At 45.5% G+C, this 26,221-nt stretch overlaps 1 protein-coding gene across 1 annotated transcript in view; it reads right to left on the bottom strand.

Annotated features, from left to right (window-relative positions):
- Positions 1-26,221, bottom strand: part of OTULINL (OTU deubiquitinase with linear linkage specificity like) — a 180,780-nt gene that overhangs the window by 39,703 nt on the left and 114,856 nt on the right. The window contains exons 2-4 of the mRNA XM_063922942.1: positions 21,619-21,751; positions 21,502-21,539; positions 21,323-21,414 (exon numbers count right to left, since the gene is read on the bottom strand). Coding sequence (XP_063779012.1) covers positions 21,323-21,414; positions 21,502-21,539; positions 21,619-21,751 — 263 coding nt within the window. The remainder of the gene's footprint in view (positions 1-21,322; positions 21,415-21,501; positions 21,540-21,618; positions 21,752-26,221) is intronic.

The following is a 26,221-nucleotide window of genomic DNA, read 5'->3' as shown; positions in this document are numbered from 1 at the left end:
TCGGGGATATCCTGAAGCAGTTCCTCAAGGGAGGGGACGCACATTAGCAGGTATGAGAACCCGGTGTACAAGGAAGCATACTGGGAGGCGGAAGTATCGACGGCATAGAACCTAATGAACATGTTCACTGAGGACCACGTAGCCACCTTGCACAATTGTTCTGCGGACGCGCCACGGTGGCCGCCCAAGAAGGTCCAGCAGACCGAGTAGAATGGGCCTTATTAGCAGCAGTAGCCGGGAGCCCAGCCTGCGCATAAGCTTGTGGAATCACCATTCTAATCCATCTGGCCAAGGTTTGCTTATTTGCAGGCCAGCCACGTTTGTGGAAACCAAAAAGTACAAAAAGGGTATCTGACCTTCTGATAGAGGCAGTCCTGTCCACATAAACACGGAGAGCCCTTACCACATCCAAAGACCGCTCTTTTGAGGACAAGTCAGAAAAGATGAAGGCTGGAACCACACTCTTTTGATTAAGGTGAAGAGATGACACCACCTTAGGAAAATAACCAGGACGAGTTTGGAGAACTGCGCGGTCATGATGAAATATCAGAAAGGGTAGACGACAGGACAAAGCGCCTAAGTCTGACACCCTTCTAGCAGAGGCAATAGCCAACAGAAATAGGACCTTGGCTGTGAGCCATTTAAGGTCCACTGATTCAAGAGGTTCAAATGGAGACTCTTGCAGGGTATTCAGGACAACAGACAAATCCCATTGAGCCACAGGAGGGACATAGGGAGGCTGAATCCGCAGTACGCCCTGAGTATATGAACGTCAGGTATAGACGCAATTTTTCTCTGAAACCACACCGATAAGGCAGATATGTGAACCTTGTTGCAAAAAAGCCAGAAGTCTGGAAGTATAAACTTGGAAGCATAGTAATTCTTAGCAGCACACCAGGTAAAGTAAGAATTCCAGACCATATAATACATCCGTGCATTGCCGGTTTGCGGGCATTTAGCATAGTTTGGATATCCGCCTCGGAGAATCCTTTGGCCCTCAAGAGGGAAGCTTCAAGAGCCACGCCATCAAAGCCAGTCTGGCCAGGTGCGGGTAGACACAAGGGCCCTGAACGAGGAGGTCTGGGCATTGAGGAAGTAGAAGAGGACGCTCTATCAATAGACCCTGCAGGTCTGAGAACCAATGCCATCTGGGCCACACTGGAGCGACTAGAAGTAGTATTCCTCCTTCTTGCTTGAACTTCCGTAGTACCCTGGGAAGGAGTGACACTGGAGGGAACACGTAGGGCAGCCGAAAGTTCCATGGAATTGCCAGTGCATCCATGAACGCTGCTTGAGGATCCCTTGTTCTTGATCTGAAGACCGGAACTTTGTGATTGTGTCGAGACATCTGGTAGGCCCCACTTGTCCACTAGGAGTTGAAAGACTTCTGGATGAAGACTCCACTCTCCGGTGTGCACGTCCTGATGACTGAGAAAGTCTGTTTCCCAGATGAGGACTCCCAGAATGAACACTGCCCATATTGCTGGCAGATGGCGTTCTGCCCAACGAAGGATTTTTGACACTTCCATCACTGCCATGCGGCTTTGAGTGCCGCCTTGATGATTTATGTAAGCCACCGTGGTGGCATGGTCTGATTGTACTTGAACAGGCCTGTTCTGTATCAGAGGCGGGACAAGAGTCAAAGCATTGAACACTGCCCGCAATTCCAGAATATTTATCGGGAGGAGAGATTCCTCCTTGGTCCACCGACCCTTGAGAGAGTGTTGCTCGAACACAGTCTTTGGCTGGGTGCGTCCAGCAGTGCCCCCAAGTGCACCATGCTCCGAGCAGGGACCAGCGAGGACTTCTTCCAGTTGACGAGCCACACGTGGGCTTGTAGGAAGTGTACCGTCAGTTGTAGATGACTGAGGAGGACCTCTGGAGAGTTGGGGGTCATTCCGAGTTGATCGCTAGCTGCCACTGTTCGCAGCGCAGCGATCAGGCTAAAAATCGGCATTTCTGCGCATGCGTATGGACCGCAATGCGCACGCTTGATGTACGGGTACAAAGGCCTTTGTGGTTTTGCACAGGTTCTAGTAACGTTTTCATTCGCACTGGCGGCCACAAGAAGATTGACAGGAAAGGGGCATTTCTGGGTGTCAACTGAACGTTTTCAGGGAGTGCTTAGAAAAACGCAGGCGTGCCAGGGAAAATCCAGGCGTGGCTGGCCGAACGCTGGGCAGGTGTGTGACATCAAAAGCTAACTCACCAACGTTAGAATTAACACACATGAAGAGTAACTACAGGGCTGGTCTTATTCTGCACAAAATGTTTTTACAGACACTCTGCTGCACAGGCGTTTGCACTTCTGCAAAGCGAAAATACACTCCCTGGTGGGCGGCGACAATGCGTTTGCACAGCTGCTAAAAACTGCTAGCGAGCGATCAACTCGGAATGACCACCCTTGCCAGGATCAGCAAGTCGTCCAGACACGGCAGAATCCTGATTCCCTGATGACGGAGATAAGCCGTCATCACCGCCATAACCTTGGTGAAGATCCGAGTTGCCGTGGCCAGTCCAAACGGCAGAGCCTAAAATTAATAGTGAAGGTTTATCACAAAAAACAAATGGTACAACACTATATGGCGCTACCAATGGAGAGCTGCAGAGAAGTAAACTGATTAAGACACCACCCTTAATCAATTAGTACAAATGGACAAACAAAAGGTTTACGTCTCACTTTGCGCTTCCCAATGTCCTCAAATTCTTCATAGTATACAGATGTACTCCTCAGTAAATCGTTGTATATAGGAAAAAAGTTTTGCATTTGGCTTGTATAGTGGCTTCTCACTATTCCATTGGGAGGTATTATAGCCACATGTATTGGTAATGGGGGTAATTCTGAGTTGATCGCAGCAGGAACTTTGTTAGCAGTTGGGCAAAACCATGGGGGTCATTCCGAGTTGTTCGCTCTCAAGCTGTTTTTAGCAGCTTTACACACGCTAAGCCGCCGCCTACTGGGAGTGAATCTTAGCATCTTAAAATTGCGAACGAAAGATTCTCAAAATTGCGATTACACACCTCTTAGCAGTTTCTGAATAGCTTCAAACTTACTCGGCATCTGCGATCAGTTCAGTGCTTGTCGTTCCTGGTTTGACGTCACAAACACACCCAGCGTTCGCCCAGACACTCCTCCGTTTCTCCAGCCACTCCCGCGTTTTTCTCAGAAACAGTAGCGTTTTTTCACACACACCCATAAAACGGCCTGTTTCCGCCCAGAAACACCCACTTCCTGTCAATCACATTACGATCACCAGAACGATGAAAAAAACGTGAGTAAAATTCCTAACTGCATAGCAAATTTACTTGGCGCAGTCGCAGTGCGAACATTGCGCATGCGCACTAAGCGGAAAATCGCTGCGATGCGAAGAAATTTACCGAGCGAACAACTCGGAATGACCCCCAATGTGCACTGCAGGGGAGACAGATATAACATGTGCAGAGAGTGTTAGATTTGGGTGTGGTGTGTTCAATCTGCAATCTAAATTGCAGTGAAAATATAAGGCAGCCAGTATTTACCCTGCACAGAAACAAAATAACCCACCCAAATCTAACTCTCTCTGCACATGTTATATCTGCCTCCCCTGCAGTGCACATGGTTTTGCCCAACTGCTAACAAAGTTCCTGCTGCGATCAGCTCAGAATTACCCCCTAAGTGTCTCATAGACGTTACACCTGTATGATTTTTGGAATAATTAATATCTTTATACCAGGTCCTGTGGTTTTCACATTAAGCCCTGGGGCTTCCACATTTTTAATATTTGGTAAATCATGTTGTTAGGGTAAGGGAGAGATTACCAATTTTCATTTTTTATCAATAAAATTGTTTCCAATAAACAGAAACTACATATATGTCTCTTTTTAATTTATTCTGAGACATTTATGAGGAACCTATGGTCACTTCAGTACAATAAGGGATCGCGAAATAAACCTTTATGTGCAAGTTCCTGCAATACTAAGTAAGCAAACATGTGAGCATCCATTAATATTATCCAGACACCTTGGGTGTGGAACGCTTGCTGAGGGATCCTTCTGGTGCATGCTGGGGAGAGGACTTATCACCTTCCTGTTTCCTACACATTTGGGATTTTTTGATTGGACTCATTCATACAGCCTTACACATTGTTGTTTTTTGTATATTTTTTTACTATATACAATGATTTACTGAGGAGTACATCTGTATACTATGAAGAATTTGAGGACATTGGGAAGCGCAAAGTGAGACGTAAACCTTTTGTTTGTCTGATAGTGAAGGTTGCCAATAGCAAACCGCAGATACTGCTGATGCGATATGGCAATAAGTATATGCAGATAAGCATCTTGTATATCCAGGGATACCATATAATCTCCGGGTTCCATGGCCAGAACAATTGAGCGCATCGTTTCCATACGGAACTTGGACACTCTCACAAATTTGTTCAGTGATTTGAGGTCGAGTATAGGCAGGAAAGACCCTTTGGGTTTCGGAACTAGAAACAGGGTCGAGTAGTATCCTCCGCCTCTCTGAGACAGGGGCACCGGCACAACAACTCCTGTATCCGGGAGGGAAAGCACAACCAGGTGCAGAGCTTGCGCCTTCAACGGGTCCGAAGGGATAACCGTCGTTCGGAACTGGTGAGGGGGACGTCTCTTGAAAGAGACTGCGTACCCGTGGGAGATGTCTTTTCATACCCAAGCGCATGAGGCTCGCCCCATCATGCAGCAAGTTTGTCTTGTTTGGAAGCATGCTGATGGGCAGCCCAGGATTGTTTTGCATTGGGCTTAGTGGTTTTGGGAGCACAAGCTTGTCTCGGGTATGCCTGACCTTTCGCTTTCCCTTGAGGTCGAAAGTAACGAAAAGTGGTACTCTTTGCCTTCTGTGCAGAAGGATTGGTATTTGGGAGAAACGCAGTCTTAGCAGCCACTAAGTCAGTTACATTCTGATTCAGATCCTCCCCTTAAACGGGAGTACCTCCAAGGTCTTTTTGGAGTCCAGGCCCACCTTCCATGACCTCAACCACAGAATTCGACGAGCCAGGATGGACGTAGTCGACGGCTTGGCCGCCATTACACCTGCCTCAGAGGACGCTTCCTGACTGTAGTGGGAGGCGGTGACAATATGAGACAGATATTGTCTGGCCGTGTCAGATATATCCTGAGGCAGCTCTTCCTCTAATGCCTGAACCCATGCTTCGATTCCTTTTGCGGCCCAGGAGGCTGCGATGGTGGGTCTATGTACAGCACCTATAAGGGAGTAAATAGACTTCACAGGCATCCTTCAACACACTTATCTGTCGTTTCCTTCAGTGAGGTGACAGTGGTGACGGGCAGATTATATGACACCGCAAGGCGGGTGACATGGGAATCCACCGGTGATGGATTTTCCCACTTGTACACAATTCAGCAGAGAGAGGATAACTAGCTAGCATCTTTTTAGACAGGGAGAATTTCTTTCCTGGAGAAGACCAGGGTTCCTGACGTATGTCTACCAAATGGTCAGAATGTAGTAAGATTACTTTAGTTATCTTCTGATGTTTACATTTATCAGGCTTCTTAGACGCAGTAGTGGGATCTACATCATCATCGATTTGTAGAATCAGCTTAATAGGTCTGGGACATCAACTTTTTCAGGGCCCCTGAAAGTAACCTCACCGCGGTTGACCGAAAGTAACCTCACCGCTGACCACAAAGTTCCCACCATTGGTTACAATGGAGCGCATAGGCGCTACATTGTATCACTGCCGTGTGCTGCCTGTCATACACTACAGGAGCACACAGCCAATCAGGAGGGTGCCACAACGTGGCGCACCCTGATTGGCTGAAGGAACCCTCTTAGACAGAAGTCAGGGGGGGTTCCTGGCAGTCGGGGAAAGGGGTCCCATGTGAAAACATGGGGCCCCTTTCAGTGCGTGGTCGGGTGTCCGTTTTTTTATTTTGCAAAGTACGTGGATTACAAATAGAAAAGAAGAGGACCGAACTACACTGGATTATGTGAGTATAATTTTTCCAACAGGTACCCCATGGATTCTACATGGAGAAGAGGACCGACCCTCGTGTGAACATAGGTAAGTATGTGTGTATGGAGGTGTGGATGTATGTATTAAACTTTTACTTTCAATGTGTGTGTCTTCTGTTTTTATTGGGGTATTTTTTTAGTAGTAGTACTACAGGTACTAGCGGGCCCGGTTTTCCACCACATGCTGGTACTTGTGGTCCTCCAAGTACCAGCTTGCGGGGGAGGCTTGCTGGGACTTGTAGTACTGCTACTAAAAACAATATTCAACTTTTGTCAAAAAGGCTATCAGCCCCCCATCCGCAGCCCTTGGATGGGGGGGACAGCCTCGGGCTTCACCCCTGGCCCTTGGGTGGCTGGAGGGGGGGGACCCCTTGATTGAAGGGGTCCCCACTCCTCCAGGGTACCCCGGCCAGGGGTGACTAGTTGGGTATGTAATGCCAGGGCCGCAGGGACCAATATAAAAGTGTCCCCCGGCTGTGGCATTATGTATCTGGCTAGTGGAGCCCGGTGCTGGTTTCAGAAATACGGGGGGCCCCTACGCTTTTTGTCCCCCGTATTTTTGGAACCAGGACCAGGCGCAGAGCCCGGTGCTGGTTGTTTAAATATGGGGGAACCCCTGTCACTTTTTTCCCCATATTTTTACAACCAGGGCCGGCTCAAAGAGCCCGAGGCTGGTTTTGCTTAGGAGGGGGGGCCCCACGCATTTTTTTTTCAAGATTTTAACAATGATTTATTTTTTTATAAAGGTGCACAATGAAGCCCAGTACAGATCTCACAGATCCGGCAGAGATTCATTGTGCTGAAGTCGGCAGTGTTTTACAAGTCACTCACGTAAAACACTGCAAAAAAAAACAAATGACATCGACATCGGTAAATACGAAAATGCAGAATACGACAGCTTAGTAAATTAGTCGTAATAAATTCAAAAAGTTGCAACTTTACACTATCGATGTCATTCGTGATTGAACTTTAACCTCAATCGGGAAAATACGAATTTTAGTAAATATACCCCCAGGTATGACATAAACAGGTTTCTTATCAGTAATATTAATTTAAGCTAATTTAAACCAGTTTTGACTGTAGTTAGAGATGAGAGCAAAAAAATCTAAAAACTATTATGTTGTCTGTTGTCAACTAGAACAACATGTAAAGCACACATACGTAGCATATAAAACAACAGACTATCAATACTGGACATCGAGCAGATACAAAAGGGGCCTAGAACTAAAACGACATGTAAAGCATACATACGTAGCATCTAACACAACAGGCTATTGATGCTGGACATCGAGCAGATATTAAAAGGGGCCTCTTCAAATTTGGATGAAGAGCTTAAGGTCATATTTAAACCTATCAACCTGAAATTGAGTATTTGAGAAGTAATACCATTATCAATTACACACTTATGTTATTATCAATAAGGGGGCAATTTAATTAACCTCTGTAAATTACAGCGGTTAATTGATCCCCAGGGGTAATTCAATTATCCCTGATAGCCGGCACTGGTATAAGAATTGGCAGGGATCCTGTCTCTAGGTCGACAGTAACTAGGTCAACCACTATTGGTCGACAGTAACAAGGTTACCAGGGTCTCTAGATTAACAGGGTCTCTAGGTCGACTTGTTCTAGGTCGACAGGTCAAAAGGTTGACATGAGTTTTTCACAATTTTTTTATTTTTTTGACCTTTTTCATACTTAACGATTCACGTTTACTTCGATTGGGAATAGTAACCTTTGCCGAAGCAAGGCGAGCGAAGCGGTGCACTAATTGGGGTTGCCGGTCACTGTATGGAGAAAACTACACCAAATAAACATAAAAATACTCATGTCGCCCTTTTGATCTGTCGACCTAGACCCTGACGACCTAGAGACCCTGTCGACCAATAGTGGTCGACCTAGTTACTGTCGACCTTGCATACCACACCCGAATTGTCATGCCATTGCACCTTCTCCATAGCAATGTTCTCAATCTGCCCAACTCCTATTCTTGACCTTTGCAAACTGTACTTCTGCTCCTTCCATCTTGCCTAATACGCATATGCATTTTGGTGCTGCACCGTATTTTGTCCTGCACCGCTGTATCTTTCTCAGGATCTACATATTCCACCACCAAAGAACTTTTGATTGCAGAATTAGGGAGCTGAAGAGGGGTTGAAGACTTGAAAAGAAATAGAGAAAGACTCACATGACAGAGGCATAACTAATCAAACACACTGAACAACAATATTCTGCAATTGTCTGCTTTTCCATCCTACTGTATGTACAAACGTTGTAGGCTAGCAGATCTAGCAGGAAGGGGGTTGTAGTCAGAGGGGGCAGAGTCACGGCATATAAACTCACTACCTGGGGATCCAGAGGGTGCCAAGGTCCCTATGCAAGAGCTGCAGCTGTTGTACAGTCACGGTCCAGCCAGTGACCGTGGGACTGCAGGTGGGTGGTTGCTGAAGTGTAGAGTAACTGCAGGAGTCTGCAGCTGAGAACGCTGGGAGAAAGGGAACAGGCTTCCGCAGTGTATCGATTCCTATGTTCCCGGTGTGCAGGCTGTGGAAACAAAGATAGCCGTCGCAAGTAGAGTAGACAGGCAGGGCACTCTTCAGGCTGGTAGCACTGCTCCGCCAATACCCGGAAGTCCCTGGTTACATCACAGAGCAGAAGGAAGGGGGGCGGAGCACACAGGGGATAGACTGCCTGATCAGCGCTGCCTGCTGTAATGTACATAGTGGCAAGCGCAACAGGTGTCTGAACTCCAAAGATACAAAGGCGGCCGGCTAATCAGGGTGGATGCAGATGGTGTGGGAGAGGCAGAAGCAGTGTCTTCTCTCTCCCTGATACCACGTTCACACTGCCTTGAAAAATCCAGGTTATTGCACGTGAATGCGCAGTAATCCGGATTTATGTGCAGTGTGAACGGGGGTCCTGGCAAGTTCCCGGGTCGTCTGAACCGGTATTTAAACCCGGGAATAAAGAAGGGTTATTCCCGGGTCAATACCGGGTCAGGCGCAAGTGTGAACGGTGTTCCCGGATCGATGCGATCCGGGACCCATTCACACTATAGGAGCGGGCGGCGCTTGTAGATCATCTGATCTCCAAGCACCGCCCCCGCATGTGACCCGGTGACGTCATCGACACAGCAAAATGCCGTGTCGGGCCGCCAGTCTGAATGGGGTCTCAAGCGGGTTGCACCCGGGAAGGACTCGTGCACGAGTCCCGGGTGCAACCCGAAATTGTCAGTGTGAACATGGTATGAGTGACATTTGTCTTCATGTCTGCCCTGCATGGCCGCACCTCCCTACATTGGCCACGCCTACCATTACCTGGGCCCAGGACAGCTGTCGGTTCTATTACTCTACATGTATAAGTCTATAACTTACTTCACGAATATAGTTTTATCCCAAATACTTTGACTCTTTACAGTTTACTATTGTGCTGATCGGAATACATACTATTTACTGGTGGGCGGGATGCTGGCTGTCAAGATCCCGACAACAGCATCCCGCTCTCCAGAATGCTGGCAGCGGGGCGAGAGCTAAGAGACCTCTTGCGGGCTCGGTGGCTTGCTGTGCTCACCACAGGTTCTATTCTCACTCTATGGGTGTCGTGGACACTCACGAGTGGGAATAGGCCCTATGCGCCAGGATTCCAGCTGTCGGCATTGTCGGCTGTTGGGATTCCGGTGTTGGTATCCTGACCGCCGGGATTCCGACAGCCAGCAAATTGATTGCATCCCTGGTGATCAGTACACTCAAATTGTTTATCAAAACTTACGTAATACAGATTGTTTCTCTGATATGAAATAAGTACAGAATTATTATACTAAGACATTTATTAAGTGCATATTTAGATTTGATTCCCTATTACTATCAGGAAAATGGGAGAACCTGCACACGTGAGATGTTTATCAAAACTTCTTGGTATACAGATTGTTGCTCTAGTGTGATATAACTGCAGGATTATTATATTAAGAGACAAAGTGCATATTGTCTGATTCCCAACTGTTATCATAAAGAGGGAACATTTGAATTTGACAGTACAGGAAGGGATCTGTGCAGAGGCGCATCAAGAGGAGAAGGCCCATGTGCAGACTCCGTCTGGGCCGCCCCTCTCTAGCCGGCAGCGCTGTGGACACTGGGCACTAGGGTCACTAGAGGACTGTTTGTGGGGCGGGCCATGGTTGCTGCGTGACGTCACTTGCAGACATGGCGAGTAGCCACCTGCCTACGCAGCTAGGCTGCATAGGTAGAGAGCTACTTGGCAGGTGCGAAAGCATCGCCGCTGTGCGATGCTTTTTCAAGTCTGCAGGGGGAAAGGGCAGGAGCCGGCATGCGGGGCAGACTTGCCCTGTGCTGGGCATCACCCCTCATGTCAGAGATTTTTATAGTTTTTTCGTACATATACGATCAGGTCTGAATTAGGCCCAATATTTTAATGTGATACAATTAAAGTTCTATTTACAGAAAAGTGTGCCTTTCTCGATGTGTCTAGCAAGTCTCTGATAACATGGTGCCCGTACCATATTCCCGGTGATTGTTTCACATGTGCAAATAGTCAGTAAAGTGGTGGCCCAACCATTTTCCCAGGGATTTCTGCAGTGCAAGTTACTCTGGATAGGTTAGTATAATATATGGGTGCAGGGAGTGCTGAAAGCCCCCCACCCCCACACTTCACTGCACACCCTGCACCCATGACAGATACACCCTTGGCCCCTTACATTACTAATGTCAAAAAGGTAGTTCTAGTACTTCTGTACTGCATATACATGCTCTCTAGTATTGTAGCTAGTATTTGGACAGAATCCAAATATTCATTTCAACACAACTATATTATCACAAGACTACTGGAAACTGGAAGGCAAGATTGTGTAATCTCTACAGTCAATAAAGAAGTTCTAGCTAAGAAACTGTGTTCCCCACTGTGCTTTTCACTGCTGCCTTCCAAACCCAACAACTACATGTACAGTATGTGAACACAAAAATCATAGAAAAGCTGGTGATATTTGAACCAAGATCATGTTCATTCAAGCCAGAAATATTGCTGTAATAAAAATGTTTGGTTCTTAATATGTTTGTTTTAATATACACTCCTCATAAAATAATATGTGCTTGGGTGCTCTTTTTCCAGCATGTTTTTGTGTTTTTTTTCCTAGACTACAATGTAGGTATAGAAATAATTATGCTATTCCCAAATATACTGTAATTGTTCTGTGTTGCAGGGATTTCTCTTCCCCTCTGTCTTATTCGGTCTTATCTACATGTGCTATTTGTGTAGTGTTGCCTGTCTAATAAAATAATAAAATATAATTAACATTACTAGGCCAGCCGAATGGAATGACATTTGAAGCCGCTGCCTTAGGCTCCGTGGTTTATAAAGTCTAACTAGTACATAAATTAATAGATTAACTCAAAACCTTCCTAACTTGCCACTGATAGGAAAAAGGGGCATATTTACTAATATCCAGACTTTGATCCTAATAATTTCATATTGCATATTTTCTGGAAATCTTCCTGAAAATGCCTGAGATAAATAAGCCCATAAATGATTTCTGTTTCTTACAACTATCTTTGGTCACAATATTAAGCACCACCACACCAGTAGGATGGCGGCATGGAAGCAGCATACCTGTGCATTTTATAACTTTACATAAAATAACTGGCAGCTGTACTGCTGCTGGATGGAGGCACATAAATAATTACCCTTTCACCTTAACTCCTTAAACGGGTGTAGTACGTTATGCCGGCGCTTGGGATCCCGACGCTCAGCATACCGGCGGCGGGATCCTGACCGCCGGCATGCAGGCATCGGACTGAGCGCAAAAGAGCCCCTTGCGGGCTTGCTGCACTCGCCACACTGGGCTTGCGCTATTTATTCTCCCTCCAGGGTTGACGTGGACACCCCAAGAGGGAGAATAGTTGATGGTATGCCGACATCAGTATGGTGAGCTCGGGATCCCGACAGCCGGCATATCAAATGCCTCCCTCCTTAAACACATAGGCCAGCTAAAGGGTACAATGTGCAGGGTGAGGGGTGCAAATTCTTATTTACTTGCAGAGAAAATACAACTAACTGAAAATATAGTGAATAATTAAAGGGCAGCTTTATGTTTACACTACAATGTAGAGATGAGCTAGAATACACAACCCTCCCAATTTTGTCACAACATTTTAAAGGAACTCCCTCTGCAACACAACATGGTTTTGTCAAGGTGCGAAACTCACCTTGTATCATGCCAAATTCACCTTGTACTGATAAATCATGCGCATAAGTATCAGATTTCACGCTTTAAAGATCTTTCCTGAAGATGAGACATGTATTTTAGAAGACATTGTCTAATAGTATTTAATTTATCTTGAAAGGTGTTATTTCCTAAAATCTCAACTGCAGCTTTTTATCTTGAATCACATATAATTATCCAGAATCTCTGCAGAATCATTGATGCATTTCAAATGTTTTTTGATTTATTCAAGAAAATGCATTCCATGTCCTTCTATATGTGTTTTCACTTATCATATGCTATCATCCTGTATATATCTTCAAGCTTTCAAATGTGAAAAAATAATACATTTTACTTTTTAGGTCTTTTACTTTAAGTTTTATGCAAAGAAAAAAATATTATATTATATATATTTGATAAAGATAAAGATACTATGCTTGGAATATTTAAAAACCAGATTCAATCACAGTTATGCTGGGTACACACTACATGATACGCTCCATGAGTGATATCGCCTAGTGTTTTCCCTTGACTCCTGGGCAGATGATATAATGTGTACACACTGAACGATAACGCTAACAATATAGTTCAGTGAAGTCATCCCGCTGTCAGGCCGAACTTGCAGTTTAGATGATGCAATCCAAATTGAGCTGCATGATTAGATGACAGTTATATCGTTAATGACCCACGGGAAAGCATACACACTGGGCGTTATTACAAACGATATCACTCAGAAGGGTGAAAATGAGTGATATCATTTGTAATATGACTAGTGTGTTTGGGGCATTACTGATATTAAAAGTGTTATTTTTTTAAGTAGAACAAAGTAGTTAAACAACATCGAAAACTTTACAAAACTGTCAAAATGACAGTTCGCTGAAATCAGAACCTAGAACTCATCTAATAACATCAAAGGTAAGGCACGGTATAATAGCATTTGGTCCTCCTTATGTCTCCCCTTCATACAAATGTCCCTGAAATGTAATTACTCTTATCTTAATACTGTAGTATCCACCGAGTCACAGATCTGATTGTTATCTGTTCTATCCCAAGACCATCTTCCCTTATTCATCCTTATTTTGTGCACTACCTAATTCACAAACCTTCAAAAAGATCTTATTCATTTTTTCTTATCTATGAAAGAAGTAGTCACAACAAAAAGCTGCATGTCATAAAAAGCAACATGCCCTTGACACAATAAAACAAACTGTATATGAAATCACACACACGCACACACACGCACACAGGCAGAGTTGAACGCAAGTCAGTTCTGTGGAAGGATCTTGTGTGGTATTGCACTCACATGCTCGCAACTGACATCTCCAATTGCAGTTGCAGAATATAACTTGGTGGTAATGGTGCTTTACTTAGCCAATTTTTAATGACGGTATGTTAATGCACTAGTAGGCTATGCAGAGTTGTGATCTTTTTACAGATTGTATCTCTTGCATCAAGGATGTGCTGACAATTATCAAATCAAGAGTAATGTATAGGTTTGGTGTAGTTGAAGAGATGTGTAGTACTCAGCATGTGAGCGAACATCCACATTTAGTTAAATTCACACAATGAAAATACAATTACAGCCAACTTGCATTCAATGCTGTATCTGCTCCATAATGTTGGTAGCCCTTGACCACGGCTAGCTGTTCAAGAGGCAAGTAATCTGTGTGATGGATACAAGGTTAAAACAAGGGATGTCCGCCCAATGCTGCCACCCAGAGTACAAATGCTGAGGATTGGTGTGATTGCTACACTGACAGCACCCTGAGAGGCACCCCACCACCCTTTTCTACCTTGTGTGGTGACCCAAGAGGTACCCTGCAAAATGGAAAGCCACGGAACACGTCCACTGCCATCTTTCTGCTCCCAGTGCTCCCTGGAAATTGCTGTGTAGTGTTATGACATTACATGTGACAGTAGCTGCCATACTAAGCCACAGAGGCACACTGCTGCAACATGGGATAGTTATATTTAATAGCACAAGAGATTCATCATATTTTAAACGTTAAAGAGAAACTAGATATTGTTACGGACTTTCTTTAGCACGTATGACAGAACACTATTGCTTCAAAACAAGAACATTTTGCAAAAGTAAATGATTTCGCTGTTTCCCGGTTTAAGCTACAGTAGGATCTGCTTCGTACTGTTTTCTTTATACACCTGGCCTCTACCTCCTCTGCATGAAAAAATGTGTTTCCCACAATGGAAAGAAGATGTAATGTCATTTTATAAATATAGTTTACTATGGCTGTAATAGAAAGAATACATATGTAGCATATCCATGAACATTGGAAATCACCTGCTGCATTTACTGTAGTTGTATACTTGTGGGTCAGCATCATCTGTATTAAAGTAAAAGAATTCCCGACTTTCATTTTCTTCTGCGTTTCTGTTTAATTCTTGTCAAATTCATTAGTACTGTTACCAAAAGTAATATCTATCTCTACTAAAAAATATATAAAATGTGATTGAGTTCACGCAGTCTTCTCAGTTTTATTTACACTGTAAAATGATGTTATTTGGAGAATCCCTATTGAATTCAGTGAACTCCCAGTGAACAGCCTCCTGACGGAAGTCTCCAATGACTTGCAGCTGAGAGTAGTCTCATGTACAGTACATGCCACTGGGAGGATGTAATGTACTGCTGTGGCTGCAGATAACGGTTACTTTATGCAGCACAGCATGGCCATGTATTTTATGGGTTTTTTTAAGGTTTTTTTTTAAGTAGGGTTTGGCCAAAAGGGGGCAAATGCTCTTAGGGGAACATTTAACAGACCTTTTAAACAGTGGAGAAGTGAATACATGGGAATGTTGCCTACAGCAGCCAATCAGCTAGTAAGTGTCATTGTATAGAATGTACTTGTGTACTTCATAAATTGGTTGTTATAGGTAAATTATCCACTTTTATACTCTATAGAAGGTTGAAGAAGAAGAGTAGGAACTACTTCTTTATAAGTCATGACATGGTATTAGTCATGTTGTCATATTAGACACATTAGGTCGGTTCATACTGTATTGGCGAAAGCGGATGAGGTTGAGATTTTTCAAAATATAATTCATAAGTCTCTCTTATTTTTTTAAGAGTAAGAGAAACAGACACAGCAACTGATGTAAGGTCGGCTACACATCAGAAAAGTCTGTAGCCGGCCAATCTGGCAGGCGATGACCCTGAATTGGCAAGTGCATTCACACGGCCCAACATACCCGACTTGTAGCTCTGATTTTTCCGGGAAACAACAAATCGAGCCGATATCGATGTACTGTGTACCTGGTAGTAGTTTAACAGAGGCAGGGAACTGTGTAGGAAATTGAACTATAATCTACTCTGTCCTGGCAAATTATCAAAATAGCTTGTGTAAAGTATGTGACTGAAGAATGGGCCAAGCACTAATAATGTATAGGTAGCCCTGGATGTACTGTTTGTACATTGATCTGTTATTTTGCTCAAATTTAACTCAATAAAGTTATTCCTTTCAGAAAAGTAAAATATATCACTTAAATATATAAATATAAAGGGCAATAATAAGATTTTACTTACCGATAAATCTATTTCTCATAGTCCGTAGTGGATGCTGGGGACTCCGTCAGGACCATGGGGAATAGCGGCTCCGCAGGAGACAGGGCACAAAAGCAAGCTTTTAGGATCACATGGTGTGTACTGGCTCCTCCCCCTATGACCCTCCTCCAAGCCTCAGTTAGGTACTGTGCCCGGACGAGCGTATACAATAAGGAAGGATCTTGAATCCCGGGTAAGACTCATACCAGCCACACCAATCACACCGTACAACTTGTGATTTGAACCCAGTTAACAGTATGATAACAATGAAGTAGCCTCTAAAAAAGATGGCTCACAACAATAATAACCCGATTTTTTGTAACAATAACTATGTACAAGTAATGCAGACAATCCGCACTTGGGATGGGCGCCCAGCATCCACTACGGACTATGAGAAATAGATTTATCGGTAAGTAAAATCTTATTTTCTCTAACGTCCTAGTGGATGCTGGGGACTCCGTCAGGACCATGGGGATTATACCAAAGCTCCCAAACGGGCGGGAGAGTGCGGATGACTCTGCAGCACCGAATGAGAGAACTCTAGGTCCTCCTCAGCCAGGGTATCAAATTTGTAGAATTTTGCAAACGTGTTTGCCCCTGACCAAGTAGCTGCTCGGCAAAGTTGTAAAGCCGAGACCCCTCGGGCAGCCGCCCAAGATGAGCCCACCTTCCTTGTGGAATGGGCATTTACAGATTTTGGCTGTGGCAGGCCTGCCACAGAATGTGCAAGCTGAATTGTACTACAAATCCAACGAGCAATAGTCTGCTTAGAAGCAGGAGCACCCAGCTTTTTGGGTGCCTACAATATAAACAGCAAGTCAGACTTTCTGACTCCAGCCGTCCTGGAATTATATATATATATATATATATATATTTTCAGGGCCCTGACAACGTCTAGCAACTTGGAGTCCTCCAAGTCCCTAGTAGCCGCAGGCACCACAATAGGTTGTTTCAGGTGAAACGGTGACACCACCTTAGGAAGAAACTGGGGACGAGTCCGCAGTTCTGCCCTGTCCGAATGGAAAATCAAATATGGGCTTTTGTAAGACAAAGCCGCCAATTTTTACAATCGCCTGGCCGAGGCCAGGGCCAACAGCATGGTCACTTTCCATGTGAGATATTTCAAATCCACAGATTTGAGTGGTTCAAACCAATATGATTTGAGGAATCCCAACACTACGTTGAGATCCCACGGTGCCACTGGAGGCACACAAGGGCTGTATATGCAATACTCCCTTAACAAACGTCTGGACTTCAGGAACTGAAGCCAATTCTTTCTGGAAGAAAATCTATAGGGCCGTAACTTGAACCTTAATGGACCCCAATTTGAGGCTCATAGACACTCCTGTTTGCAGGAAGTGCAGAAATCGACCTAGTTGAAATTTTTTCGTGGGGCCTTCCTGGCCTCACCCACGCAACATATTTTTACCACATGTGGTGATAACGTTGTGCGGTCACCTCCTTCCTGGCTTCGACCAGGGTAGGTATGACCTCTTCCGGAATGCCTTTTCCCTTAGGATCCGGCGCTCAAACCGCCATGCCGTCAAACGCAGTCGCGGTAAGTCTTGGAACAGACAAGGTCCCTGCTGGAGCAGGTCCTTTCTTAAAGGCCGATGCCACGGTTCCTCTTGGAACAGACATGGTACTTGCTGAAAGCAAATCCCTTCTTAGCTCCCGAGGCCATTAGTCCTCTGTGAGCATCTCTTGAAGTTCCGGTTACCAAGTCCCTCTTGGCCAATCCGGAGCCACGAGTATAGTTCTTACTCCTCTATGTCTTATAATTCTCAATACCTTGGTTATGAGAAGCAGAGGAGGGAACACATACACCAACTGTTACACCCACGGTGTTACCAGGACGTCCACAGCTATCGCCTGAAGGTCTCGTGACCTGGCGCAATACCTGTCCCATTTTTTGTTCGGGCGGAACGCCATCATGTCCACCTTTGGTCTTTCCCAACGGTTCACAATCATGCGGAAAACTTCCCGATGAAGTTCCCACTCTCCCGGGTGGAGGTCGTGCCTGCTGAGGAAGTCTGCTTCCCAGTCGTCCACTCCCGGAATGAACACTGCTGACAGTGCTATCACATGATTTTCCGCCTAGCGAAAAATCCTTGCAGTTTTGCCACTGCCCTCCTGCTTCTTGTGCCGCCCTTTCTGTTTACGTGGGCGACTGCCGTGATGTTATCCCACTGGATCAATACCGGCTGACCTTGAAGCAGAGGTCTTGCTAAGCTTAGAGCATTATAAATTTGCTCTTAGCTCCAGTATATTTATGTGAAGAGAATTCTCCAGACTTGATCACACTCCTTGTGTGACTGCTCCCCAGCCTCTCAGGCTGGCCTCCGTGGTCACCAGCATCCAATCCTGAATGCCGAATCTGCGGCCCTCTAGAAGATGAGCACTCTGTAATCACCACAGGAGAGACACCCTTGTCCTTGGATATAGGGTTATCCGCTGATGCATCTGAAGATGCGATCCGGACCATTTGTCCAGCAGATCCCACTGAAGAGTTCTTGCGTGAAATCTGCCGAATGGAAGCGCTTCGTAATAAGCCACCATTTTTACCAGGACTCTTGTGCAATGATGCACTGACCCTTTTCCTGGTTTTAGGAGGATCCCGATTAGCTCGGATAACTCCCTGGCTTTCTCCTCTGGGAGAAACACCTTTTCCTGAACTGTGTCCAGAATCATCCCTAGGACCAGCAGACGTGTCGTCGGAACAACTGCGGTTTTGGAATATTTAGAATCCACCCGTGCTGTCGTAGAACTACTTGAGATAGTGCTACTCCGACCTCCAACTGTTCTCTGGACCTTGTTCTTATCAGGAGGTCGTCCATTTTCTTTGAAGACGAATCCTCCTTTCGGTCATTATCTTGGTAAGGACCCGGGGTGCCTTGGACAATCCAACGGCATCGTCTTGAAACTGATAGTGACAGTTCTGTACCACGAACCTGAGGTACCCTTGGTGAGAAAAGGCAAATTTTGGGACATGGAGGTAAGCATCCCTGATGTCCCGAGACACCATATAGTCCCCTTGTTCTTTGCGATCACTGCTCTGAGTGACTCCATCTGGATTTGAACCCTTGCAAGTGTTCAAATTTTTCAGATTTAGAATAGGTCTCACCTAGCCTTCAGTACCACCATATAGTGTGGAGTAATACCCCTTTCCTTGTTGTCGGAGGGGTAATTTTATTATCACCTGCTGGGAATACAGCTTGTGAATTGTTTTCAATACTGCCTCCCTGTCGGAGGGAGACATTGGTACAGCAGACTACAGGAACCTGCGAGGGGGGAAACCTCTCGACATTCCAATCTGTACCCCTTGGATACTACTTGTAGGATCCAGGGGTCCTGTACGGTCCCACCGTCATGCTGAGAACTTGGTAGAAGCGGTGGAGGGCTTCTGTTCCTGGGAATGGGCTGCCTGCTGCAGTCTTCTTCCCTTTCCTCTATCCCTGGGCAGATATGACTCTTGTAGGGACGAAAGGACTGAGGCTGAAAAGACGGTGTCTTTTTCTGCAGAGATATGACTTAGGGTAAAAAACGGTGGATTTTCCAGCAGTTGCCCTGGCCACCAGGTCCCATGGACCGACCCCAAATAACTCCTCCCCTTTATACGGCAATACATCTTTGTGCCGTTTGGAATCTGCATCACCTGACCACTGTCGTGTCCATAAACATCTTCTTGCAGATATGGACATCGCATTTACTCTTGATGCCAGAGTGCAAATATCCCTCTGCGCATCTCGCATATATAGAAATGCATCCTTTAAATGCTCTATAGTCAATAAAATACTGTCCCTGTCAAAGGTATCAATATTTTTAGTCAGGGAATCCGACCAAGCCACCTCAGCTCTGCACATCCAGGCTGAGGCGATCGCTGGTCGCAGTATAACACCAGCATGTGTGTGTGTATACTTTTTAGGATATTTTTCAGCCTCCTATCAGCTGGCTCCTTAAGTACGGCCCTATCCGTAGATGGTACCGCCACTTGTTCTGATAAGCGTGTGAGCGCCTTATCCACCCTGAGGGGTGTTTCCCACCGCGCCTTAACTTCTGGCGGGAAAAGGTATACCTCCAATAATTTTCTATCGGGGGAAACCCACGCATCATCACACACTTCATTTAATTTATCTGATTCAGGAAAAACTACAGGTAGTTTTTTCACCTCACACATAATACCCTTTTTTGTGGTACTTGGAGTATCAGAAATATGTAACACCTCCTTCATTGCCCTTAACGTGTGGCCCTAAAAGAAAATACGTTTGTTTCTTCACCGTCGACACTGAAATCAGTGTCCGTGTCTGGGTCTGTGTCGACCGACTGAGGTAAATAGGCATTTTACAGCCCCTGACGGTGTTTGAGACGCCTGGACAGATACTAATTTGTTCGCCGGCCCTCTCATGTCGTCAACCGGCTTGCAGCGTGTTGACATTGTCACGTAATTTCCATAAATAAGCCATCCATTCCGGTGTCGACTCCCTAGAGAGTGACATCACCATTACAGGCAATTTGCTCCGCCTCCTCACCAATATTTTCCTCATACATGTCGACACACACGTACCGACATACAGCACACACATAGGGAATGCTCTGATAGAGGACAGGACCCACTAGCCCTTTGGGGAGACAGAGGGAGAGTTTGCCAGCACACACCAAAACGCTATAATTATCCAGGGACAACCTTTATATAAGTGTTCCTTTTATAGCATTTTAATATATATACATATCGCCAAATCAGTGCCCCCCCTCTCTGTTTTAACCCTGTTTCTGTAGTGCAGTGCAGGGGAGATCATGGGAGCCTTCCCACCAGCCTTTCTGTGAGGGAAAATGGCGCTGTGTGCTGAGGAGAATAGGCCCCGCCCCCTTTTCGGCGGGCTTCTTCTCCGGAGTTTTAGATATCTGGCAGGGGTTAAATACATCCATATAGCCTCAAGGGCTATATGTGATGTATTTTTCGCCATACAGGTATTATACATTGCTGCCCAGGGCGCCCCCCCCCAGCGCCCTGCACCCTCCGTGACTGCTGTGTGAAGTGTGCTGACAACAATGGCGCACAGCTGCAGTGCTGTGCGCTACCTGATGAAGACTGAGAGTCTTCTGCCGCCTGGTTCCGGACCTCTTCATCTTCAGCATCTGCAAGGGGGGTCGGCGGCGCGGCTCCGGGACAAACCCCAGGGCGAGCCCTGTGTTCCGACTCCCTCTGGAGCTATGTCCAGTAGCCTAAGAATCCAATCCATCCTGCACGCAGGTGAGTTGAAAATCTCTCCCCTAAGTCCCTCGATGCAGTGAGCCTGTTGCCAGCAGGACTCACTGAAAATAAAGAACCTAAAAACTTTTTCTAAGCAACTCTTTAAGAGAGCCACCTAGATTGCACCCTTCTCGGCCGGGCACAAAAACCTAACTGAGGCTTGGAGGAGGGTCATAGGGGGAGGAGCCAGTACACACCATGTGATCCTAAAAGCTTGCTTTTGTGCCCTGTCTCCTGCGGAGCCGCTATTCCCCATGGTCCTGACGGAGTCCCCAGCATCCACTAGGACGTTAGAGAAAAAGTAATGTTTACCTTCCTTATTTCCATGACACAAAGGGCTTCCCCTTTCCACTTTGTTGAACAATAAGACAACACACTGACTTCCGCATTCACGCTCAGGTTTCCTGAATATAGATGTAAAGAAAGAACAATAAGGTTTCCTGCATTACTCATTTTGTACATATTAATCTAAATGATAAATGAATACTTACTTTTATTTCTAGATTGTCCTTGGCATGAGATACTACACCTGCAAATAAGCAGATACATTGCTGGAAAGGGCTGAGGAATATAAGGAATTTGCCCACATACAGGAAAGAGTAACATACCACACGGAAATCAGGGCTTTGAAGTGTTTCCACATAGCAAACGGAACTGCCACAGCTAGAACCAGGCATTGGTGTACTTGATTCCACACCTTCTTCATAACGTCATGCAGCCTTGACCGCTCATCATGGGTCTCTAGAATAAAAAATTCCAATGTCACCTCTCTAGCTAAACATAATACCTGCAATTACAGCACTAAATGCTCATCATCACTGATCACAGTGAACTATGGATTAATGTGATGGAGGGTGGTTACGGATATATTCACTATATACACATGCATACAGGATTTATGGTATATAAAACAAGAAATACGGTATACAAGCCTGCCAAGTCATGGTAATATCCCTGCCTGCATTTAGGGCCCAGGACCTCTATGGTTGAGAACCTATTCCCTAGCTTCTAGGCCTTTGAAGCAGGAGCTGTGGTGTACATCCTTCCAGGTTCCGTTGGAGCGGAATCTGTAGGAGCATGGATACCACCAGATACTATATGAAGGGCAGCCTCAGTTCTGAAACCCCTGCTTCCAAGAACTCCACCTGCACAGAGGAAGTGATCATGCTGGGACACAGCTGAGTAGAGTAAGGCACATGAAGAGGTATATGAATAAGTACGATTTCATGAGGCTATATTATATGTCTCCATTTACTATGTTGCATAGACATATTACCTATATAGTGATATACTGATTAGCTGGTGGAATGTGAGGCTATATGGGCCATAATGCATATGTGCAGCCTGTGGATGAGATGTATTATAGCGTCATATATCATCCTGCTATAGCGCTTCCCAGGGGCGTAGCCAGAATGTTGTGGGCCCTATAGCAACATTTTGAAGGGGCTTCTATCCCAATGTTTCTAGAGAGATACTCCTCTGCTCTGCAGCAGTTGTTAATTGTATGCCCTATAATAGTGCCCTAGTTCATTTTCTGAGCCATAGTAGAGCCTTATTTAATGTTATGCCCTATATTAGTGCCCTAGTTTCTTTTATGAATCACAGTAGTGCTTAAGCTCACCTTATGTCACATTTCAGAGCTGCCAGTATACATTATGACGCACAGTACTCCCAATTCACATTATGATATATAGTGCTCCCCATTCAAATTGTGCCTCATTACAGTACCCCGGTTCATATTATATAACATTAAAATGCCCTCTAGTTCATTTTATACCACACTACAATGACTAGGTCCAGGGGCATAACTACATATATTGCAGGCCCCAAGGTAAAAGTTTGAAAGGATCCCTACATACCACCCAATGGCGAAAAATGTATATAATACATGTAACTTTGACTGGGAAGGTGGGCCCCTCTCAGCTCTGGGCCCCATATGCCTGCACCTATGGTAGCTACGCCTTTGGCGCTTCCTGCTTTGCCTCTTTACTAAGGCGATGCAGGAAGTAGTAGTGATGAGAAGTATCTTGTTTGCTGGAGTGGGAGAATGAAAACTCGCCCCTCCGGCAATCCCCATCAGAGCCCACAGCGCATCAGCCTAGAGCTGATGCACTGTGTCTCTCCTCCCGGCCAGCTCCACTGGGCATGCGCAAGACCTTGCTACTTTTGCTTGATATCCCATGCAGCTGGGCTGCCGCAGCAGCCGCTGCAGTGGCTGTAAATGGGGCAACAACACCTGCAGTTGTCGAAATCGATAGTTGCAGGAGTTGTAACGGCCACTGCCACTGACCATTCATACACTGCCCCATACATCGGCGCTATCCTAAAGAGAGCAGCACCGATAATGACTGGGGCGCATATTGCCCCTGTCATTTGCCACACATCTCCACCTTTATACATTGGGGAAAAGCAGTATCAGTGCACATGACATGTGCTGATACTGTAATGACAATCAATAAATCCAACCTATTTGCTATGTGCAGGCATTTGGAGATACACTGAGTTACAGTATTTTTGGCACATTTTGATTGCATGTATTGCTATATGAAGATATATTGGCTATGTGGACACACATTTCCTAATTCTAAATCTCTCTGCACATATTACATCTACCCCACCTGCAGTGCACCATGGTAATAAGAAGACGATGAAGAAGATGATGATGGTAATATAATTTTTACAATGATGTGGAGCTAAAAATCTGATAATGTCAAATGTCTGCTGCACACAAATTCTCAATTTTGCTTTTTGCTTGTGCTATACATATCATTTATTGTTATGGATTGTTTATGGAGCTCATTTAATATATTCATTTGAGTCATTCCATGCGACTCACGTTACATTTCATGTTAGTTTTTAGAAGTTTAAATGCACCACACACAAAAATGAAGCTGAAAATCAACATTTTAAATATATGACAATAATATATGGGGTGGGTAGTCAATTAATGCTTAGAAGCAGAAAAAAAATAAGATTTTAAACCTACCAGTAAATCTTTTTCTCGTAGTCCGTAGAGGATGCTGGGGACTCCGTAAGGACCATGGGGATAGACGGGCTCTGCAGGAGACATGGGCACTTTAAGAAAGACTTTAGGTCTGTGTGTGCACTGGCTCCTCCCTCTATGCCCCTCCTCTAGACCTCAGTTAGAGAAACTGTGCCCAGAGGAGATGGACAGTACGAGGAAAGGATTTTTGTTAATCAAAGGGCAAGATTCATACCAGCCACACCAATCACACCGTATAACTTGTGTATCTATTAAACAGTTAACAGTATGAAAAAACAACGTAGCATCAGTCCAACCTGATGAAACTATAACATAACCCTTATGTAAGCAAAACTATATACAAGTCTCGCAGAAGTAGTCCGCACTTGGGACGGGCGCCCAGCATCCTCTACGGACTACGAGAAAAAGAATTTACCGGTAGGTTTAAAATCTTATTTTCTCTAACGTCCTAGAGGATGCTGGGGACTCCGTAAGGACCATGGGGATTATACCAAAGCTCTCAAACGGGCGGGAGAGTGCGGATGACTCTGCAGCACCGAATGAGCAAACCTTAGGTCCTCCTCAGCCAGGGTATCAAACTTATAGAACTTTGCAAAGGTGTTTGAACCCGACCAAGTAGCAGCTCGGCAAGTAGCAGTGCCGAGACCCCTCGGGCAGTCGCCCAAGACGAGCCCACCTTCCTAGTGGAATGGGCCTTGACCGATTTTGGTAACGGCAATCCAGCCGTAGAATGCGCCTGCTGAATCGTATTACAGATCCAGCGAGCAATAGTCTGCTTCGAAGCAGGGGCGCCAACCTTGTTGGCTGCATATTGGACAAACAGTGCTTCTGTTTTCCGGACTCTAGCCGTTCTGGCCACATACATTTTCAAAGCCCTGACTACATCAAGGGACTCGGAATCCTCCAAATCTCGTGTAGCCACAGGCACCACAATAGGTTGGTTCATATGAAACGATGACACCACCTTAGGTAAGAATTGAGGACGGGTCCGCAATTCCGCCCTATCCATATGGAAAACCAGATAGGGGCTTTTATGAGACAAAGCCGCCAATTCCGACACTCACCTAGCTGAAGCCAAGGCTAATAACATGACCACCTTCCAAGTGAGATATTTTAACTCCACCATTTGAAGTGGTTCAAACCAGTGCGACTTAAGGAAACTCAACACCACGTTAAGGTCCCAAGGCGCCACCGGAGGTATAAAAGGAGGCTGAATATGCAGCACTCCCTTCACAAAAGTCTGTACTTCTGGGAGAGAAGCCAATTCTTTTTGAAAGAAAATGGATAAGGCCGAAATCTGAACCTTAATGGAGCCTAATTTTAGGCTCAAATTCACTCCAGTCTGTAGGAAGAGAAGGAAACGGCCCAGATGGAACTCTTCCGCAGGAGCATTCCTGGCCTCACACCAAGAAATATATTTTCGCCATATACAGTGATAATGTTTAGCTGTCACTTCCTTCCTAGCCTTTATCAGAGTAGGAATGACCTCATCCGGAATGCCCTTTTCCGCTAGGATCCGGCGTTCAACCGCCATGCCGTCAAACGCAGCCGCGGTAAGTCTTGAAACAGACATGGTCCCTGTTGTAACAGGTCCTGTCGTAGAGGAAGAGGCCACGGATCTTCTGTGAGCATTTCCAGCAGATCCGGATACCAGGTCCTTCGTGGCCAATCTGGAACAATGAGAATTGTTCTCACTCCTCTTTTTCTTATTATTCTCAACACCTTGGGTATGAGAGGAAGAGGAGGAAACACATAGACCGACTGGAACACCCACGGTGTTACTAGGGCGTCTACAGCTACCGCCTGAGGGTCTTTTGATCTGGCGCAATACCTCTGTAGCTTTTTGTTGAGGCGGGATGCCATCATGTCTATCTGGGGCAGTCCCCACTGACTTGCAATATGTGCGAAAACTTCCCGATGAAGTCCCCACCCCCCTGGATGCAGGTCGTGTCTGCTGAGGAAGTCTGCTTCCCAGTTGTCCACTCCCGGAATGAACACTGCTGATAGTGCGCTTACATGATTTTCCGCCCAGCGAAGAATCTTGGTGGCTTCCGCCATTGCCACTCTGCTCCTTGTTCCGCCTTGGCGGTTTACATGAGCCACTGCGGTGATGTTGTCTGACTGGATCAGAACTAGTTGGTCGCGAAGCAAGTTCTCCGCTTGACGTAGGGCGTTGTATATGGCCCTCAGTTCCAGGATGTTGATGT

This window comes from Pseudophryne corroboree, chromosome 5 (genome assembly GCF_028390025.1).
Source record: "Pseudophryne corroboree isolate aPseCor3 chromosome 5, aPseCor3.hap2, whole genome shotgun sequence".
In the NCBI taxonomy this organism is placed as follows: domain Eukaryota; kingdom Metazoa; phylum Chordata; class Amphibia; order Anura; family Myobatrachidae; genus Pseudophryne; species Pseudophryne corroboree.
This window is presented reverse-complemented; position numbering and strand designations above follow the sequence as displayed.